The 21,820-nt window shown below is 43.4% G+C and overlaps 1 protein-coding gene across 3 annotated transcripts in view; it reads left to right on the top strand.

Annotated features, from left to right (window-relative positions):
* GALNS (galactosamine (N-acetyl)-6-sulfatase) overlaps positions 1-21,820 on the top strand; it is a 50,599-nt gene that overhangs the window by 12,947 nt on the left and 15,832 nt on the right. For all 3 annotated transcript variants that reach the window (XM_079988849.1, XM_079988851.1, XM_079988850.1), the window contains 6 exons: positions 786-852; positions 969-1,096; positions 3,396-3,535; positions 4,606-4,709; positions 11,519-11,655; positions 13,035-13,137. In XM_079988849.1, the coding sequence (XP_079844975.1) occupies positions 786-852; positions 969-1,096; positions 3,396-3,535; positions 4,606-4,709; positions 11,519-11,655; positions 13,035-13,137 (679 nt within the window). The remainder of the gene's footprint in view (positions 1-785; positions 853-968; positions 1,097-3,395; positions 3,536-4,605; positions 4,710-11,518; positions 11,656-13,034; positions 13,138-21,820) is intronic.

Raw genomic sequence — 21,820 nt, 5'->3', positions numbered from 1 at the left:
ACACAGAGCGGGCTTGCAGTACCCCCTGAGGAGCTGCCATATGCAGTGAATTATGTATGAGAACTCCATTAACAATGACAAGGTTGCAGAGTTAATCACTCGGAAGTTAGGAAACACCCGCCCCCCCCAACTGGCTTACTCTTCTGCTGTAACTTTGGCTGAAATCCACCAGCCAATGTTACTCCTGAGAAAAGCACTCTGAAGGCCCCTTCTAAGTTACACTTTCCTCTACAGAAATATAGTATGTCTCCATTTAAAGGTAAGAGATATTAAGAAGTGCCTCTGATTGCTTTCTGTGTGGCATTAAATGTGTTTTTGTCTGCGGTGCTGCCCAGTCTAGTGTGCTTATGAGTGGGTGGAAAAGGTCCTGTTTATGCATTATCTACTCTGACATTAATGCAGTTTCCCCCAACCTTGTAGCCTCCAGATACTTTGAACAACAGCTTCCACGTTGTTGGGTTCCTAACTCCTACCACCCCTGACCATTGGCTGTGCTGGCTATGATGGGAGCTGTACTCCTATATATCTGGAGGGCCCAGTGTTGGGGAAAGCTGGATCAAACTAGATAAGATAAACAGCCAAAAAAGCAATCCTCAGCGAAACAGAGCAGAGCTATTTGAGATTGTATTCATGGTTTGCGTACATGGAGTAACGTTTCTTATTACATAGTGACTCGCCTCCATCTTCCCAGGGGACTGATGGGGAGCAAAGCACTTATTCCCCCACTGCCATATCCTGTAAAACATCTGGAACATTTTTTCTGTTTTTTGTTTAAAACTTTCTAGGTATTACGAAGATGTAAAAATTGACCATAAGACGGGGGAAGCCAACCTAACTCAAATGTACTTACAGGTACTCTGTATTCTGATAAAACATTCTTTAAAACCCACAGGCACTTTCTGCTTGCTTGCTTATACATATGTAGCATGGGTGGCCATATTTAAGGTTGATTCTCTTGTCATTTCCAGGAAGCCCTTGATTTCATTAGCACACAGCATGCCAGCCAACAGCCGTTCTTTCTGTATTGGGCAATCGATGCTACTCACGCGCCTGTGTATGCCTCCAGGGAGTTCTTGGGCACTAGCCAACGAGGGCTGTAAGTCGCTTTTTGAGCTGAAGTAGCATTTCCTCCTCCCCTCCTTTTTCTGGCACTAGAAGAAAAGCACTAGAAGAAAACCAAGAACAGTGGTGGTTGACAATAGAGATCACAACTTACAAGTTTAAAAGTATGTGTGTTATGAGCATTAAAGAGCAGCAGGTGCTTTGAGAGTGTTTATCCTCGGTTGAAGACTTGCAATCTGAAATAAAAGTCTTGCATCCAAAGCAAATAGGGTTGACAACTATTGATTGAGATCAAAGATTCTGGTACCTGGGTACAGTCTGGAGGCAAAACCAAAGCTGATCTGAGGGTTATCTAGCCAGGGAGCCAAGCATAAAAGCTGTCATATCAAAGGTGTACAGCCCAAAAAAACTTGGAGGGAAGAGTTAGACTCTCATTTTCTGACAACTGACCCCGAAGCAAAACCAAAAATAAACATTTTAAATGGCCACATTTTATTTATTTATTTATTTATTTATTTATTTATTTATACAGTAGATTGGTAACTTTCAGCATACCGTATTTATTCAAATCTAATGCTCACCTTTTTTGGCCAAATTACATTGTGAAAATTAAGGTGCGCTTTAGATTCGATGGCACATTTACATTTGCCAGCAAATACTTTTTTTGTTTGTTTCAAAGTTCTGAAAATTAAGGTGCATGTTAGATTTGATGGTGCATTAGACGAGTAAATACGGTGTTTTTAGTGGATGGTGTCTTCCCTCCTCTCTCCAATTTTGTTTATAGAGGTTAATTTGAGCCAGGAATCACCAGGGCTTAGTCAAGGACACGTGTCCAGCATCAGAGATTAAGAAATCTGGAAGACTTCCCCCATCCTTTGCACTAAGGTTTCCTTTTCAACTTTCAAGTACTCTGTGCGTGTGCTTGTCCACATACACGCTTCCTCTGTGGTTCCTCTTCTCCTCACCACCCATTCCAGTTTTGCTTTGAGGACATTCTGTGCTGAGTGAAGATGACCAGCTGAAATGGAGTGGGGCTTTCAAAAGGCCCCCAAATCAGAAAGAAGGGAGCCAGCTTTGTGGTGATCAGCAGCTTCCCTTGTGAGAATGGGTGGGTCTTGCTGTTGGATTTTTAGCTTCTCTGGGAGCACATCTGAAAGTTCTCTTGGTGATACTGAGTGACCACTTGAATATAACTTAAGAGCTATATATAAAAACAATATATAATAATAATGTGTTAATTATGAACAAATAAAACAGTTAAGAGCTTTGCTCTAACAACCAACATACCCCTCCCCAAACATAACTAAGATTTGTAAATTCCTGGTGGGTCTTGTTAAAGCAAAAACAAAGAGGTTTATGGTATCTTAAAACTGACCTGAACGTCTCATGCATCTTGACAGCATGGACTCTGACCTATTCAAGCTTTTGCTAGAATAATAGTGCATATTACCTGGAATTCAATCCCACTTCATTCAACAGAGCTTACTCCAAGGTCAGGGTGGAAAAAAATCCAATCCTGAGAGTAAGCCCCCTTGAACACAGTAATACTCACTTCTGAGTAAACATGCATTTGCTTTTACACATTTAAGGTCCCAAAAAGACTCCATATTTGAAGAACTGGAAAGAAACATTTTTTGCCCAAACAAATATGCAGAATAACTCATTTCCATTTTCAATTATTTAAGACATTTTTATACTGCCCTTCATTAAGAAACGTTCCAGGGTGGCTTACAAACAATATAATTCAATATAATGTGCTAACTTTTATACTGACTACATAAAGTCAACACATTAAAACCACTGAATACTTAATATCTACAGTACCTAAAAGAAATACTAAAAGCTTGGTATTAAGACCTTTAAGAAGAAGGGCCCCACTGGAATAGACCAAAACCCCATCTAGTCCAGCATCTTGTTCTCACAGTGTCCAGCCAGGTGCCCAAATGGGAATCCTGTAAGCAGGAATCTCATAAGCTGTTGTAAACAATTAGCAAATAGATGAGTAATAGCTGCCTAAAACCAATAAAGAGTGACATTTTCTTTATCAGTACCAGTATCCTCAGTATCCTTAGTAGTCTGTTACAAAATTTATTTTGTAAATGAAACACTTTTTCTGAACCCTTGCTATTTTGGGAACTGGTTGGTTTAAAAAGGGGGGGTTGTTTTATAATGTGTTTATTATTTTGTTGTAAGCAGCTTTAAGAGCAGTGTGCTGGAAACTATTTACAGATAAATAAATATTACCATTGCATATTACAGAATATACAAGTCCTAAACACAAACACCCCCACCCCCACTTGACAGGCTTGTAATTTGCTCTCCCTGCCTCTCAGGTATGGTGATGCAGTGCGAGAAATTGACGACAGCATTGGGAAAATTCTGAGTCGCCTTCAAAAGCTGGGCATAAGCAACAACACCTTCGTATTTTTCACATCTGACAACGGTGCTGCCCTTGTTTCCGGTCCTGATCAAGGTTGGTCTTCCTGGTACAGAGCTTCTCAAGTTAGGAATAGAGAATTTGAGATTTCCACATTTCACCTAGTTCGTTCCTAAGATCTAACTGGTCCATTCCTAAGATCTAACAGGTAAAATGTGGCCTGCTGACATCTGAACCAACTTATTAAGCCCCAGATCTGTAAATTCTCCTTAGCATGTCTCAATAAATGCAGAGGATCTTACAAGCATGTCTACTGAACTCTGAAAAGCTGTTAAGATGACAATTCTCTTGCATTTGCAGGTTTGCTCCATTTCACAACTTTTTAGTTTTTAGTTCCCTTGGGCACAGTCACTGTGAATTAATCACTTGCCCCCTGTAATTTGTTCACACATCCCATCCCCGCAGTCTTAGAGGCAACTCTGAGGTTGATTTCAGGAGCATACAGATCAGAAGGAATTGCCACGAGTTCTAATCCCAGTCAAGTTATTGGCTCTTTTTATGACCTCCTGCAACTCCTGACTTTCAGCTGAGCAGCAATGGCCTCTGCTAACTGGCTGCTGATTTAGAACATTATGTCTGTTTGCAGTTGTGATCTTTAGTAGCAGACAAATTTTGCTGTCTCTCTGTACTAATCACCTTGTTTCTCCTTTATTCAAATTACAATTAATGGTGATGCAAAGAGACTGAAGTAAACAATATATACTTTGTAAATTACTCTTGACATTGGTTAACCAACCCACTGTATGGAAACTGGGGTCTCATTCTGTCTCTTTATAGCCTTCAGCAAATCACTGTTTCTCAGCCTCCTTACCTACTCATAAAAATGTTAATAATAATAATAATAATAATAATAATAATAATAATAATAATTAAGAGCCTAATCTTCTGGAACACAGGTCAGTATGCTACTGCAAATGTCCAGGATGGAAGGGTTAATATGCTATGTAGACTATGATGTTGGTTGACATTGTTCAAAGGACTTGAACAAAATTCGTTGGTGGTGTCCTTGGGGAATAGGTTTGTTTTACCCTTTAGTTTTGCTTATTTCACCTTTGAGTCATACCTCTCCAGAGCTCTTTTAGAATTACTGTTTTCTCTTTCTCTAGCTGGTAGCAATGGCCCTTTCCTATGTGGCAAGCAAACTACCTTTGAAGGTGGCATGAGAGAGCCAGCAATTGCCTGGTGGCCAGGACATGTACCTGCTGGGCAGGTGAGAGTCTGGAGTTATTTAATGACTTTGTTACAGTCTGTTCTGAAGGTGTCTCTTTCTTTTTAATGAATTCTAGTGGGCTTTTAGTCAGAGAGACCTGTTCTCATCTTGCAGAAGAGCCTTCCAGGCACGGCAGTAAGATTTGGTGTTGCAGCACTATGGAGTGAGCAACTTGCTCCAACAAGACTAAAGGTAGACGGAGGCCTTTTGAGCCCTTGCCTCCAGTCTTGCTCTCACTGGTTGCACCCCCTTTGTGAGAACTGCAATCCTCTGGCCTGTAGATGGGCATTCTCCTGCACTGTGTGGCCTCCTGCTTTGTGTGCTTCTTGCACCCTTTTGAATCCATGGAGGGTCGCTGCCAGGCAGTGCAGAAAACACTGAGCCAGATGAACCAGTGGTCTGAGTCAATATAAGGCAGTTTTGTATGTTCCTAGGCAGCTAGAAAAATCATCAGGGTAACTCAGTTGATCTTCCACCACCCTTATAGTTAGAATGACCTTTCTCCAATCCTGCCTAGACATTTTTAGTGGCAGTTCAGCCTGTTTCACTATGTTTTCCCCCTTGTATCTCTAGAAGGTTAGAACAAACAACTTCAGTTCTTCCTAACAGATTGTAGGAAGGCAAAGCAAAATTTTGGAACACCAATCATGATAATCTGCTGTTGGAGCAAAGTTACCTAATTTTATATTTAGCCTTCTATAAAGCAAATAACAATACAGTAGTAATATTTAGCATTAGTCAGGAGTTTAAAGCACTTTACACGCATTACCTCAGATGCATAATCCTTATAGTAACCCTACATAGGAAGTCTCTTTTATTATCCCCCATATTGGAGGGGTAAGGGGTGGGGAGACTGGGAGGACTAAAGCTGTGCGCCAGTGGCTTACCTATGGCACTATGAACTGCCTTTCTAAAGTACAGTTGCTGGTACCCACCCAGGCCATTGCCATGAGAGCTATGGACCTAAACATCCCTAATTGTCTTCCAGATTGCTGGCTTGCTTCCATAGGGCCAACACTGTTACGTGTAACAAGTGCATGCACAATATTCAGGGCACATGTTTAAAGTGGAGTATGTGTGCTCACTCCTCCTCCCTAGCTTGACTTAGCTTTAGTTGTGAGCCCTTTGGAACAGAATCCTTCTGTATCTGCACAGTGATGGGTTTATAACTGATATACTAAATTAGCAGATCACATGTTAGGGAAGCAGCCCTCGCATGTTGTCCTAAAGCATCCAAGACCCTGGAACTAGGCAAAAGTGGGTTTGTGATTTTTTAGGTGACTGTTGCATTGAGGGAGGTCTGTGTACTAGGATGTGGCTGTTTCTCTGCTTAAATGTAAAGTGATTCTGAGCTCTACAATAACCAGCAGGTAGCTCTCCTCAGGTGGCAACAATGGTGTGTGCAAGAAACCATCTTGGTACTCATTAATGATCAAACAATCAAAGCCTGCAGGAAACAGGTTTCTAAGTAAATAATGGGTGTTTTATTTCTTTTGTGGATATCTTCATTCCAAAGAGAGAGAGAGAGCTATTCAGAAACCGGACTTTTATGAATCCTTTGTGCTCTTGGACAAAGAAAACTTTTAGTTTCTAATCTACATCTCCTTTCAAGGCTTTTTAATTAAATTGAGAAGAAGGCACTGTATGAATGACACATTGGCCCAGCTTGCACAAAATGCTAAACCACACACCATGGCTTAGTGGGTATGAGCAATTGTGCATGTTCCCAGAGTGAAGATCTTGGCTGCTGCATTCCTCCCTTGGTCCTGTTGCTGCTGTGCTGCCTGGGACTACATTATGGTTTAGCTTAGTTTTAAGTCTGAATCCTGGCTTGTCCCCCTGACAAACCACAAGTGGTAAACCAATAGCAAACATTGGCCACACCTTGTGGTTCAGAGTGAGACAAACGATGAGCCCAGGTTCAACCATAACATGCTCTTCCCTGTGATCATCATGTTTGCTTGTTTGCATTAAGTCATGGTTTGGCTCAATGTTAACATGTGCACCATGTCATTGACTGACTGGGAAGGATGCTTCCAGATATCTTAAACCCAGTGAATGAAGTGGAAAGATGATTTCAGGTTTGTCACTGTTAATGGGTATTGCACACAATAATATGTCGTCCTCTTTAAAATGTTGAACATAGCACTTTTGATCTCTATTCAGAGGTGTTTGTGTAGGTGAACTCTTTGCAAGCAAAGGTTGGTGGTCTCTGAATGTTGCACACAACATACTTCTGATCCTCAGCCAGCAGGCCCCGTCTGAGCCCCTCTACCATCCCTTGGTGCCTCCTACCCACCATCCTATAAGGATTCTCCTGGGCAGTTGGCTTCCTTTTTTGGGATTGCACACCTTTAGAGATAAAGCCTCTGTTCCATGTGCCAGCATGAGAATGTGGTGGCAGCTCTTATTTTATAGAGAAATACAGCACAATAGATGTTAATGGCTGTTTCCTCCTTACTTTCAAGACCTCTTATGCTCTGAAGCCCCATAGTCTTGCTGCTGCAGGTGAAAAGTAAAGAGCTGCTTTTTGTTTCTACCTATCTGCTCTGGCATCATGTTCTGCTGATCTGCATGGTGCTTTCTTTCTTCATTCTTTCTCTTTTCAAGGTTTGTTGCCTGACCTCTTCTATCTGCTCCCCCTCCCAAAAAAGGATTTCAGTGGGACATATTTACAGATTTTCGTTGCATATCTGCATTGCTTAATTCACTGCTTACTTTACTGTGTTGCCTAATTGAAGCTGAAGTAGCTCACAGCCTATCTTTATAATCAATGCCAGAAATATCTCTAGGAGATCCGTAGGTAACACCTCATGCATCATGAAATGGACTGCAGCCCATGAAAGCTTAATGCCAGAAAAGAATTGTTAGATGTTTCAGGTGTTACAAGACCCTTTGTTGTTTTTGCTGCAGGAGACTAAGGCAGCTACTCCTCTGGAAATCTAGGAATCAATACAAGCATGAGTGGAAGTTGTTTATGTGGCTGGAGTTTCCTCATTTTGAAGAGAGGGCAAAAGCTCCTTCCCAGAGGAATGTATTGCAACAGAAAAAATCCTCAGTTAACCCTGTGTTCCGCCATTGTTGTATTACAGAAGCTGATCTGTTTTTGTTTCTTTTGGCTGTCTTTAATTTGATACCGAGCTACCCACCTACATGGCAGTTTACAAAGAATGAGGAGAGAATAGGCACCTGTTCCTAAGGACTGTCAAGAGCCTTTGCCAACCTTGTGCCCTCCATATGATTTGGACCATGGCTTCCATCAGCCCTTGCCATGTTGGATGGAGCTCATGGGAGTTGTAATCCAAAATAACTGAAGGGAACCACGCTGGCAAAGGGTGACATACAGTATTGGAATTGACACAAAAACGGCAATAGAAAAAGAGGAAATGGGGCTGTGTCAAAGGCTTCATAGGAAATGCTACATTCCAACATCATACACTTAGTCCCTAGAGACCAGTGGCTTTAAATACTCCCGTCTCTGTCTTGGATTGCAGCCTTTGACATGAACTCTTTTTTGCCCAAATGAATGGTTTGTGAGCAGATATTTTTTGTTACATGACGAACTCTGATATTCACAGACAAACAAGCCTGCCTCCTCTCCAGCTGTGGAGCTTTATAAACCATTTTTAAACAACAACAGCAGCAGAAGCAGCACATGTGTCTGTTAAAGATGGAGCTGTGTGTTCATTGTACCGAAGGAAGCTCAATTGATATATGCCTTTTAAATTATGTACTGTGTGATGCAGACTGCAAATCTGGATATATTTATATTTGCAGGATTTGGAATATTCTGGCAACTACTAGCACATAGAAAAACAATAGAAGAGGGGGTAAATAGCTTGGGTATGAAAAGGCATTAGCTGCCCTGCCATGTGAGAACTATCGTAATCTTGTCTCAAGATGGCATTTTTAAGCTTTCTACAGACATTCCTCATTATACTCTCAAACATGAGGGCTAGAAACTGCTTCAAATGAAAGCAGAAGTTCTCAGAAGGTCAATATGCATGTCAAAATTCTTGAGTGTGCAAACAGAGTGGACATGGGGAATGTACTAAGTATACATACATTAGTCAAACTGAAGAAAGTGTGTTAAATATAAGAATAAAGGAACATGGTACAGCAGAACTGGAATGAGAGAATAGTGGGTGATTTGGGGTTTTTTTGGGTTAGTTCTGGAGGAGAGTTTTCTGAACCAGAAGCGTCCTCCTTACTAAGTTTTCATAGTGTCAGTTTTCATAGGTTTTTTTGCCCATACTGTTTTAGGTTGTGGAACATAAACAAGCACTCTTTCTGGATTTCTTGCTCTCCCCACTACCCAAAAGTCTTGGCTGAATTTTCCAGGTGGATTCATAACCAGTGAAAACAAACTTTAAACATTTTCCCATGCTGCCTCTGCCTTCTAGAAGCATCCTGCTGGCAGGAATCTGTATTCTGCTATTCTTTGAATCCTCTGTTTGCTCTGTGCCCCCTCCTTTCCTTTCCTTTCTCTTCCCCTCCCACCACCGCCACAGCTCTCTCCCCCCCCCCCCCCGCGTGCACTCCCCTCTTCCCACCTCCCTGGTTCTGCTCCCTGAAGGAGAAAAGAACATATCAACCTAAGACAGCAGTGCAACCTTTTCTTCACTATCTCCCACAGGGCACAAATTGAAATTGAATTAGACAGGGATATCAGGTCTGCTTGCTGTGATAAATGTAAAAGGATTTTATTTAAAAACACCCTGACATTTGTTCACCCAGTTTCAAATATTTAGCTTTCCCCCTTTCCATTCCTGGCGGGGGCAACTTTATTAATTGTCGCCTTTGATTCAGAGTTAGAGCTTGAAAGCACTGATAACACTGGCGCTGGCTATTTCTTCTCGCAATGTGGCCCAGAGCAAAAAGGATTTCATTTTCTTAAAGACATTCTGTGTATGCCGAGAGTTTATAAATATATATATATATATATAACATTTTTTATTTTTTAAAAAACAACCTCTTCTTTACTTGCGGAATACCGGCTGTTCCTTGCTGATACTGGAAATATCTGATCTTGCTCCTCTGTTTTTCATTATTTATTTTTCACTGGGCTGTTACTCTCTAGAATATCCTTCCTCCCCCCCCCCCATTTGTTACAGGAATTGCAAGCAAAATGAAAGCGTGCTGTCAACGCAAGAAAATACTAAATCCCCCCCAACCTTATTTCTCCTCTGAAAATACTTCAAAGTTTATATAAAAATCGTAACCTCCTCCCTGCCCAACTTCCCCCCCTCCGGTTCTTCTCTTTAATGTGGTGCTACAGATAAAACCAAGTGGCTGTAACACTGACGTTTAATTTCTTTTAAGAAGTTTTCTCCCCCTTTACGCAGAGAGAACGGCGTGCAAGACCACGGATGTAATTGGCCATTTAAAGTGAGCTGCCTGCACTCCGGGCTCTGTTTAATAGCGCGGGGCAGGTACAAGGAAGTCGCTGGCAGCTCCCTACTGGCCAGTCTATTGATTCAGGACAGAAATCAAAGGCTCTTTGAGTTTACCCACAATGTTCTGTTAAAAAAGTGACCTTAAACCATTCACCTCTTCCCCCTGCCGCTGCCCTTCAGCCCAAATGCAGCTTGGAGAATTTACAGCATCACGTGGTCCACAGAAGCCCAGCTTGGAGAAATGCTGCTCCTGTTGGGCTCAGCAGCTGCTTCCAAAAGCCTTCGACCTTGATTGCTGCTCTGAAAGGGTCTTTTTTTAAAAAAAAAAAATTAAATATATAACTGTAAACATGAACCCATAAAAACAATATGCAGGTTCCAGCTACTACCATATTGTATAGAAGTATCCTTTTCTCATCGCCCTGAAAAGCCCCACCACCATACTACACTTCATCACTTACCTGTATTATTTTAAACTTAGATATCATCTCAATCATGAGAATGTGTCCAATAATTCTAAATTGCATGCTGCTCTGAAACTGGTGAGTGTGCAACTTTATTGCTTCCGCAGCTTCCTTTAGGTTATCTTAGCAAACCTCTGCTGGTAGGCCCGGCACCAGGCTTCTTTGGGTCTAAGAGTTCAGAGAACAAGTATAGAGGACAAGAGGTGGGATGATTAGACTCCCTCCCTCAAAGACGCTTGGGCCACGTAGCTTGGTACTTGGTTGTTGTTGTTGTTGTTTTATTATTATTATTATTATTATTATTATTATTATTATACTGCCCTATACCCAGAAGTCTCAGGGTGGTTCACAGAATGAAAATTTAGCTGTAAAACAAAATTTTAGCTGTGAAAATGAAATAATGCTGGTACATGGCTGTAGGTTACAATACCAGTATTGCATGCAGAAGGCTCTGGGTTCAATTCTTGGCATCTCCATGTAGGATGGGGAAACAGACCCATCTGAAATCCCAGAAAGCTGTTGTCAGTCACTGTTGAATCTGATAAAAGGCGGTTTCTGCTGATCCTATTTTAATAATTCCTTCCTTCAGAATCATGAGGATTCTTAGTTTCCCTCCAGGGAAGGGCCATTGCTGAGTTTTAGAGCACATACTTTGCATGCAAAAGATTCCAGGCTGCTTCCTCAGTACTTCTAGGTAGGGGCTGGAAAGACCCTGTTTGAAACCCTGGTAAGCTGCTTCCAGTGTAGGTAATAACTGAGAAAAAGCTTCCTAAACACAAGCTTTTTACCCAACTGCCTGGAGTAGAATCCAGAATCAAACCCTGAACTGCATATCTTGGAAGGTGATGAGACTATTCTTAAGACCTCATCATTGGAAGCAGAAGCTCCCTCAACTCAGGGTCTGCTAGCTTTGATTGTTTTGCAAATGCTCTTGTCTTGTCAATGACAGGTGAGTCATCAGCTGGCAAGCGTGATGGATCTCTTCACCACCAGCCTCGCATTGGCAGGACTGCAGCCTCCCAGTGACAGACAGATCGACGGAATTGACCTTTCGCCTGTCATCCTGCAAGGCAAGTTAATTGACAGGTGAGTTATGAACATCACACTCGCGGCTTTCCATCCCTTGACTCCTCCAATTACTTGTGTGGAGCAGAAAAAGTTGGATATTTTTAGAGCCTCTTATTTTTAGAATGGGTCGGGTATTTTGGCTGCTGGATTGGGTGTTTTAAAGTAATGCTATTGTACTGACTCTAGCTCCCTGGCAGAGCACATATTGCATGCAGAAAGTCCTAGGTTCAATCTTCAGCATCTCCAAGTAGGACTGAGGGAACTGTCTAAAACCCTGGAGAGCCACTGCCGCTCAGCGTGGTATACAGTACTGGGTTTGATGGACCAGTGCTCTGATTTATTATAATAATTAACTAATTAAATTTTCTATACCGCCCTTCATCCGAAGATCACAGGGCAATTTACAGTTATACTACAGTGATTTTGACTGATATAAGGCAGCTTCACATATGCACCCATAATACAATGTCAATTATATTTGTCCTCTCTAAATAGGAACAAATGTTCATATACAAGTAATAAGAAGTACTGGATAGAGAGAGTCAGTGCCAGGACATGAGGTGAAGGGCAAAAACTATACCAGATCCTTCTGCTGTTTTCTAGAAATAATTCTGAAAATGTGAATTAATGCAGACCTCCCCACTGAATTTTCTTCATTGCTAATAGACTGCGTACTGGTCCAGTATGAACCTCCTTTAAAATAACAGCTGATCAACATTGTGTGCGCTGAAAACATCTGGGTGGGGGAATTTTCTCTTACATCTTTTGCATGCAAGCATAGCACAGACAGTGTTTAAAAATCCCTTTCCTCTACATTTTTGTCACCCGCCCTAATGTAGTTTCAAGGTGGTATAGGGAACGGGATGTCCCTCACATGGCAGATATCAAGATAATTATTTGTCCGTTCTGCTCAAAATTCCCCTTTCTGTGACTGGTTTGCCAGTGTTCACAGCACACTTGTACAGTCTGGCTTTCCAGGGCTGTACGCTGAAGACTTTGGCTTCCTGTACCCTTTGCAGCTCCCATCACACAGGTGCCCCCTCTTTTGGAGTATTTTAAGCCATCAGGCTCTGTGTGTGAAATTACATAGTCTGGTAGTTCAAGGATTAACAATTGCCAGCAAGATGACTTGCATAACATTTCATTCTTGCTTACGCAAACTCAGACTCTCGCCTTGATGGACGCTTTAAAAAATGCTAATTGAAAACCTTGCGGTGGAGGCTATTAGAAGGCAACCTGCTCCTGAGTGATAGCTGAGTTGTCAGCCAGGCTCCATTAAAGTGTTTGTCTCCCTTATCTGTGTGGCTGCCAAAAGCGAGGGAAGCCGCTTGTTTGGACACGTTACATTTCTCATGCGGCTGTACATCTCTCTTGTTGTCCTTCCCTCTCTCCATCAGGCCAATATTTTATTACCGTGGCAATGAGATGATGGCAATACGGGTTGGGCCTTATAAGGCCCATTACTGGACCTGGAGCAATTCCTGGGAGCAATTCAGCCAGGTAATTGAAAATCCTCCCTCCTTCCCTACTGCATGCTTGTCTTCCTCCTCCCATGGAAATACACCCATCACTCCCAGAAAAGAAACTCAGATCATCAAAATGTCAACTTTTGCTCCATCTTCATTTTTGTTTAATGCAAGCCATGGTTTTGGGGATATGTTAAGGGGGTACAGATCAAGCTAGCCCACCTTCCAGAGGCCATTGCCTGTGCATGTGCCTGCTGCTCTTTGTGACTGTCTCTGTCTAGTCCTGGCTGCTGTCATGTTCCTTCTGGTGGAGCATATGCCTGCACAGCTTCCTTCGGAAGCACAGCAGGTGGAGCTGGGCACCAGCAGCCTCTGGGAGCATCAGAGGAAAGTGCTGGGCAGCATCAAGGAGAGGGTAAAGGAAGAACCAGAGGCTTGGAGGGTATTTGGAGAGGCTTGGTGTGCCCTGTTAAGAAACAGCATGTAAAGTGTAACTATGTAAAATGATAATAACCATAATCTCAGAAATTGCCGCCGCCACCCTTGTCAGAACCACCAATAGCCACAGCGGCATAAATCTGCCTCACTTTGAAGGGTATAATCAACCTGCCAGACTTTTGGCATTGCCAGCTGTCAAATGCCCCAGAGTTTAGACTTTAGTTAAGAGCAAGAGAGAATAATTTTGAGCAGAAGAAATATTGCAGGCAGCAGCTTTGATCGTGCAGTGCGGAGGAGGGGATCATCTTTCTACGGATGAATAAAATGTAGCTTGCTTCCAATTCTGTGCTCTGCTGCACAGAGGCAGCTGGTCAGGGTGATGAGCTTCTTGTGCTGGCATAAGGAGACCCTCCCCTCCTGCCTCCACTGTTAGATGTTGCCAGGCTTCCCAGACCCCAGTGGATGTTTGCTACTGACACCTTCTGATCACCAGCACATTGTCATTCAACCACTACAGAAATAAGTTCTTTTGAAACCTGCTTACGCCTCTCCCAGCACCCGATTCCAGGGGTCCTAGTATCCAGTGCACCAAAAAGAAGTGGGATGAGGCCAAGGACCAAGCCCTGTCTTGCTCTGATGGGCCACAAATACACACCATAAATTATAGAACGCCCCTCAAAAATGTATCAAACTCTAGGGCAATCTGATCTCTGCTGCTTCTCATGAAGTGGCTTTGTTCTCCGCTCTCTCTTTCTCTCCATTGGCTGCTCTCCTCTTTTTAGCTGCGCCTTTCCTTTCCTCCATCCTCCATCCCGTCTACATTTACCAAAGCAGTGCTCAAGGTGGCTGGCAGCATTAAAACTACAATAAAAGAATCAAAAAGTAAACATGTAAATAAAATTAAATGCAAAAGAACAGAAGCAGCATAATAGTTAATCAGCTTCAAATACCAAAATGAATGAGAAGCCCACCTGAACCAAATTGTTTTCACCTGCTAGAAGGGGGGACAAAGGAAACTCCTATGAGAGAGAGTGTGGGTAGCTGCAGGAAAGGTTCCCATATCCACTCTCTCATCCAGTTTCCATCTGGTCACAGCCTTCCTACAGCTGCACTTGCCAAGCTGCTCTGGCAATGGAGATGGTGCGTTGATGAAGCTTAGCATTGGTGCTAATCCTGCTAGTATTTTTAATTCTTAGATTTCTGTTTCTCTCCTTCATGTCCTCTTCTTACCTAGCTTTCTTGAGAGAATAGGCCTTTTGTGATGGTGGGAGGACTGTTGCATTTGGAAGCAGGAGAGGGCAGAACCCACCCCACCCCCATATTTTATGCAAAGATGAGAACTCGGATAAGTTTAATTGTTTTTATGCTGTGTTTTAAGTATCTAGCACACAAACTGATGTTGAGAAGCATTTATTTTTGACCTGAGCCTCTTGCTACATGTCTGCCTTTCTGTGTGTGCGTAGCTGAGATAATGGGGACCAGTTACTCATTCCCAAGGTTATCCTCCTGTGAGCAGTGGCAGACGTGCAATTAAGGAATGTTTATTCCTTTCTAAGTCTTTGTTTAACTGCTAGTTGATAAAAGTCAGCAATTATACTGTACATCAGAGAGATGATTAAAAATTCATTTGCTTTCCTGCCGTTCATGTCGTCTGTGGTTGATGTGGGTAAAATTGGAGCACAGAATTAGTGGACAGAACAGCCATTAACAACGCTCAGAGAGAGAGCTGGGGTTGAAATTTGTTCAAATTCTTCTTCTCCTGCTCAGACATTAATTACAACCTAAGCCAGCTTAATAATAATAATAATAATAATAATAATAATGTTATGCTTCCGATTTGCAGATACTTGAAATGCTCCCAAGGTGAAATTGTTGTACAATCTTTGTTTCACTGCCTTCAGATTCTGTATCAATATTGTTGATATTGGGTGTTAGGAGTTACAAAAGCCGATTTCTTTGCAAAATTGTGTGTTAGGAATTACAGATGTTGGTTTCATTGCAAAAATGTGAGTCCTAATGCATAAATTGTAAGTGGTGCCTGAATTCCAGCCATGAGCTGATCCCACATTGCATTGGATCCACTGGAGCTTGTCATGGGCAATTGTTGGGTCTCCTCAGTGACTCATAATCAGCTGTTTGATTCAGATGCCTGGCTGTGCTTGGCCCAAGGGAATTCAGTATTGTCATTAGCTTCCTTAGTGCCAGAACTGCATCCCCAAAGCTTTCACTTGCAAAGCTGTGAATTCAAAGCTGTGACGACAAAAAGAGTGCACCTCTTGGGGGTGTAGTGGAGTTCAACCTATCTAAACAAGACTGCACTTGATCAGATGTATCTAAACAGTCGTCACAAGCCAGTTTGTTTATTTTTTGGTCTTTTAAGGCAGGGATAGTGGCTGTCTCTTCTTGGCTCTCTTTCCTCCAGCCCGTGATGAATGAATAAGTTTCATGAAGGTTCCACATTCTGTGGTAATAGCAATCGTGGACAAAGTTCACAAGACCCAGGTCCCTTTCCATGTCTGTGAGCATTTTCCTCTACATATTACAGATTCATAAGTGCTCCATTCAATATGAGCTTTCATTCTGGATGGGGATCCTGGTCCATGGCTCATCTTTGCTCATCTTGGCTCATCAGCTAAGGTGCTCCATTCTTGCAAATCATGCTGGCTACTATTATTTGCTCTGGAGATCAAGTCTTGTTTGAATTCCTTAACTTCTGGTGTTTGCAGTTCTAAGATCCAATAACCTCAGTGTCCCAAACACAGACAACATTTGCTCCTTAAACTTTGATGGTGCTTAGTCCATCCTAGCTGGTCACCCTCACCTGCATCATCACACCAAATGAAGACTATATTATTGGGTATATAATAATGGAGGGGAAAATATGACTTGTCTCTCTCACATACACTACTTAGTCTTGCCCTAGGCTGGTGTTCTCCAATTTGAGTTTTCCCCTTCCTTGTCATGATCTGTTTTCTAGCTAGAACACCTTGGCATTTTTCTCTGACTTAATTATGAATATAAATGTTATTTAGTGAGCACCTGTTTTCCTTAAAGTGCCAAAAGAAGAAATATAAACCCACTCCACAGGAAATCCGCATGACTAAAGAAAACCTGGCTGTGTCGCTTTGCAGCTGTAAGTTGTGCGGGAGGGTTGCATTAGGAATATTTACTTAGCTGCCAGCCAGAGGCTGTAAAAAAGCCGTTTGTGATTTACAAGTAGTTCTTGTCTATGTAGTTTCAAATTGTCATAACACTCAGAAGCTGATGAATGGGTTTGTGCTGAGTAAAAGGAAAGTTTAGTGTAGGGAGGGAGATGCTAGTAAATAACAAAAAAAATTGTGGTATTTTTGGAGACACATTTATTTTCTGGGTCAGTACAGTAGATAACTCTTTTAAGCCTATGCAGACAAACCAAAGAACCTTGGGCTGCACTGGCAAATCCATTTGAGATACCACAGGAATGGCAAGCTCTGGGCAAGTGTTTGGAAGGATGACAGACCTGTGACTTCGCTTATCCTTTTGCTCTAGAAGTGTCAGGACACCGCCCTTGAGCTCACCTGTTCCTCTTGGAAAGAGGCTCAGCTGATTTGTTGGCAGCACTTCCCCGTGACAAATATGTTTGGCCACATGGAGACATGCATCACTGTTATGCACAGACAAGCACTCTGTGCAGGAATTGGTTGAGTCTGAAGCAGACTTGCACAGATTCTGTGGGCCAGAGGGGAGGTCCTACATCCTTTAGGATGCAGCAGTATTGGGTGGAAGAGGCCCTATCTTCTTCTCCACCTTCTCTATAGTCTTGTCTCATTCTCAAGAAGAGGAGAGTAGGGTCTCCACACCACCACCACCTTGGACTATTAAAATGCTGTCTGTTAATTTGGATCTCAAGGCTTGTTGGTTACATTTTTATCCCACATTTCCTTCAAGCAGCTCAAGGTGGTGTACTTGGCTGTCTCCCATCTTACTTTCCCAACAGCCCTGTGAGGTAGGTTAGGCTGAGAGTGAGTGACTAGTCCCTGGTCACCCAGTGAGCTTCATAGCTGAATGAGGATTAAAATCCAGATCTCCCTGGTCCTCATCTCACATACTGGTTCTCCACTCTCATTCTTTTGCCCCTTGTGCTTTCCTCGTAGCAAGACATGAAGGCAGAAGTCTCCTCTCTGCTTGCCTTCCACAAAGCATTTTTTTCTGTCCCCGCTACAGCCCTGGTTGCAGTCCCTGAAAGAAGATGTGTTTTTCATAGCCCCTGGGTGGATTGCATATTAGCCGATAGCTTCAGCTTCTTCCTGGTGCTGTCAGCTTCGTATCTTGTTAGCTTTCAATGATTTTTTTATCATAAAGGCCACTGTGTATTTTTAAAAGGTTTTGTGTCCATGTTTATACGAAGACCCCTATTGTTTTAATATAAAATGCCAAAGGGTTTTTTTCATGCTGCAATCTTCTCTGATTGCCCTTCTCATCTGACGTGAAGCAATCGATAGCACCTTTTCTATGGGGGGGGGAGGGTGTGTGGTGTGAAGTCAAGTAGAACCTCACAAATAATGACATTTGATTGTGGTCCTCTGAGCATGTGGGTTAGCCATCGATCGCTTCTGCTTGAGAGCCTATGGAGACTTTCTGATTTGCACCCCCCGCCCCCGGTCCCTTCCAGACAGTTAACATGTGAAAAGCGATTTTTGTTCAGCAGGGCTGAAGCAACAGCTGCTGAGAAGAAGTCATAGTAATAGCATTTTCAAAGGAGGGGTCTAGGTGGTGATTCACTCTGCATCCTAATTCTAGAGACTTTTGCCTGGAATCCTCCGGGTCAGTGGAAATAGCCTGTCTTCCCACAGGGTGGCTGGAGCTTGAAGGGCCAAGAGTGTGGTTATGCTGAGGATTCCTGGCTCAATCAGCTTCCTCATTCATAACTTCATTTCCTAGTACGTAGCTCTTTCCCCCGTTCCTCCTGTGCCGTGTCCGTTGGAATGAGGAAGCCTGGGCAAGAGGACAGAGACGCTCCTTGTGTCAGCCAGGCGGATATCGCAGTTGCTCATCAGGCCAGAATGATCTGGGATCGTGCCCAGGTGATGGATTGCCAAAGGCCGTTTGTTAACACACGTACGCACACGTTGGTGGTTCCACTGCTTGGCTGGGAGCCAACTGGCAACCGCCTGCTGTTTTGCCTCATGTTTATATCGACTGAGCATCTGTGGTCCATTTGCTTGGGAAATTGATGCACTGGCAGGGCAGCCATAGAGCACTGTGACCAAGATCCTCTCTCTCTCTCTCTCTCTCTCTCTCTCTCTCTGTGTGTGTGTGTGTGTATGAGAGAGAGAGAGAGAGAGAGAGAGAGAGAGAGAGAGAGAGAGAGAGGTGTGTGTGGAGGGGGCAGAGTATATATCTAAGGGACCTTTTTCAGGCTGAGGGTAACATCCCCTTCCAGGGACCACATTCTAGTGGAGGGCGGGGGCAGGGGGGAAGAAGAAGAAGAAGAAGAAGAAGAAGAAGAAGAAGAAGAAGAAGAAGAAGAAGAAGAAGAAGAAAGAGGAGGGGAAGGAAGAAAAATTTTAGGAAGTAGGGCAGGTGGCAGAAGGGACACACATCTGATCTTCCACAAAATCTAGGGTGGAGATGGAAGGGCAACAGAGACGACTCGGTGCTTCTTTAAATACTTAAGAGATTCAAACTGTTCTGTCGTAGACTTGGGGATGTGTGTTATGGCAAAGTCTGCGTAGAAAAATCAATAGGTAATCAAAAATTAAAAATGTAGGTAGGTTTTTAACAATCTCTGGAAGGAAAAATCAGCTGTGGTTTTTTTGGCCTTACTGTAGGGAGGGAAATCAGAATGGGGACTTCTGCCCATGTTTTTGAAGGCAAGTTCCCTTTCTGGATCCCTCCCAGAAGCCACTTCAGATCCTTCTCAGAGAAGGCTGGTTGGCCCAATCCTCACAGTTTCATCTGGCTTTAGTTTTCAAAACAAGATGGCTTTTGTGCTTTAGTGTGTGTTTACACAAGAAACTGAGTATCCTTCTTAATCTGGAGTAACATCCGCTTCCATCTTCTTTTGTTTTTACAGTGACTAAAGCAAGTTAGATTCCCCATGGTTGCCACCAATGCAGAACATGCCATGGATAACGTGGGGAACAGCAACCCTTGGGCCACACAAGCTTCAGAAGCCACAGAGTGGCCAGAAGGGTTGGAGCAGACTGCAGAGGAAGCATGCTGTGGGAGCCCCTGCTTCCTCTGTGGTTGTTCCTTTTGATTCCTGCAATGGAGGGGGTTGGACTAGATGATCCTTGGGGTCCCTTCCAACTCTATGATTCTGTGAAAAGGAAGTGGCAGCAATCACAGGGGACACAGCTGGCACAAGAGAACTGCCTGCTGGTCCGAGCTGGGGGTCTGCCCTAATATTGGGAATGAAAGCCAAACACAAGCTGAGTGCTGGTGCAGCAGTTGCAAACCACCATTCTGTTCCTTGGGTGGCTGCACTCACAGCTCACATCTGGAGGTAGTGGGCCTGCACGTGGTTGCGTGGAAATATATTTCAGCCCCCAATCAGCTGAGTGCGTTAATGCTAAGGCTGTCTTAACATGAGAAGCCAAGGGTGCTCTGTAAACAGAGCAGCGTGGAAGCAAATACCCAGAGAATAAATTCTTACCTCAAACGAAAACATTTGCACTAGAGGAGCGCAGTACTAATTAGCAGGCTCTTAATTAAATAGCCTTTTTGATTTGCATCCAAATTACAACTTGTATGTTACGTCTTGGCTTTGATTAGCTGTTGTCACCGTCTTCTTCTTCTTAAAATAGTATTGAAATGCTCCACTTTGCGCAAATGCAAGCCCCGCTTGGTCTCGGAGGTCTCCTGCACCAGGAGGTGAAAAGGTCAATCACCTCCGTATCCATTTAAAATCCATTATGGCCTGCCTGCTGCAGCTTATCAAGCAACTCTCTCTCTCTTTATTTTTCTAGCCACTGATTCAGGAATCTATAGCTTTGTGCAGGTAAATGGGATTTCATGGGCTTCTAACCTTTCTTACTTTATTGAAAAGCAGAATATTAACTGCTCCACTGACCAGCCTGTCCATTAAAGACACACAGGATATTTTTAGAAAATTGTTTGCCAATCAAATCCCCTCCAACGTCTGTGGAGAGCCTTTCAGCTTAGTGTTCGTTCTATGTGCAAACAGTACAGCTGTGCCGCTGCCCCTCCCGTCCCCCCTTTAAATGGGTTTTGCCATGCTGGCCTCTGTTATGTAAGTCCTTTTCACAAGGAGGGTGACTTCAAGGAACCTGGACAGGCTAGAAGCCTCATGGAAGGGGACAGAGGAAAGCCCTAGATTGACCAGATGCAGCTGAGATGCTGTGACCATTGGCGACCTTATAGGAGGCATAGAATAGAGGGGTGTTCTTCAAGGGGATGCTGTCATCTTGCAGTCCCCAGCCAAGAAGACCAGGGCCTGGTCCACACATGCAGGAGACTGAGAGCAGAGAGCGCTGTGGGTGGAAGCTCCTGTCTGCAAATGGGCAGGGTCACAGCTCAGCGGCAGAGCACCTGCTCTGCATGCAGAAAGTCCTGGAAAATAAGGGAGCGTTGGGGAAATGTTTTTGCCTCTTTTCTCTTCCTGCTGCACTAGTATTATATTTGCTTAGTGTCTGGGATTTATTTTGTCTTGTACCTAGGGGAGCATTCAAAAATGCAATTCTCTGCCTGCCCTCTAAATGGGTCCAGTCCATTCTGCCACCTTGGTCCCAATTTCTCCTCTTGCTGCATGCAGACACATTCTTGGTTTCTTGGCCTGCCAGTTGCCCACCTATGTTTTTTTTAGCTTTTGCCACATGGTTGGTGGAAAAGCAAGGCAGTTCCAGGGCAGCTTCTTCGTCTTTTCTCCTCCCCACCCCAAGCTTCTCCTTCTGATTCTCCTTCCTTCCCCAGTTACCTAAAACATCAGTTTCAGGCAACTAGTGGTGGGACAGTGTAGATGTATGAGAGGCTGTTTCTAGGTGACCATGTGTTCTGTCTGCCTGCTTCTAGGCTCTCCAGAATGAGGGGAGGTTTTGCATCTGCAGCTCCCCCCCTGCTAGGCAGAAATGTGGTCTGTTACCTACAAGAGGAGAAGTAAGAACATACTTGGTGACTGGGATTCAAAGAGACACTTCTAGGGCCCATGTGTATTGAGCTGGCATCTCATTTGCTGATCTTGTGCCATATTTATTTAAAAGTATCCTACTGACCCATTGACAGCTCCTTTAGTAGGAAGATGCACTCAGGCTGAAAATAGACGTTGCAGACTGGGTAGT

This window comes from Podarcis cretensis (assembly GCF_951804945.1).
Source record: "Podarcis cretensis genome assembly, chromosome: 8".
NCBI classification, from domain to species: Eukaryota; Metazoa; Chordata; class Lepidosauria; order Squamata; family Lacertidae; genus Podarcis; species Podarcis cretensis.
The sequence above is the reverse complement of the archived record's forward strand: the minus strand, read 5'-3'. Positions and strand labels throughout refer to the sequence as shown.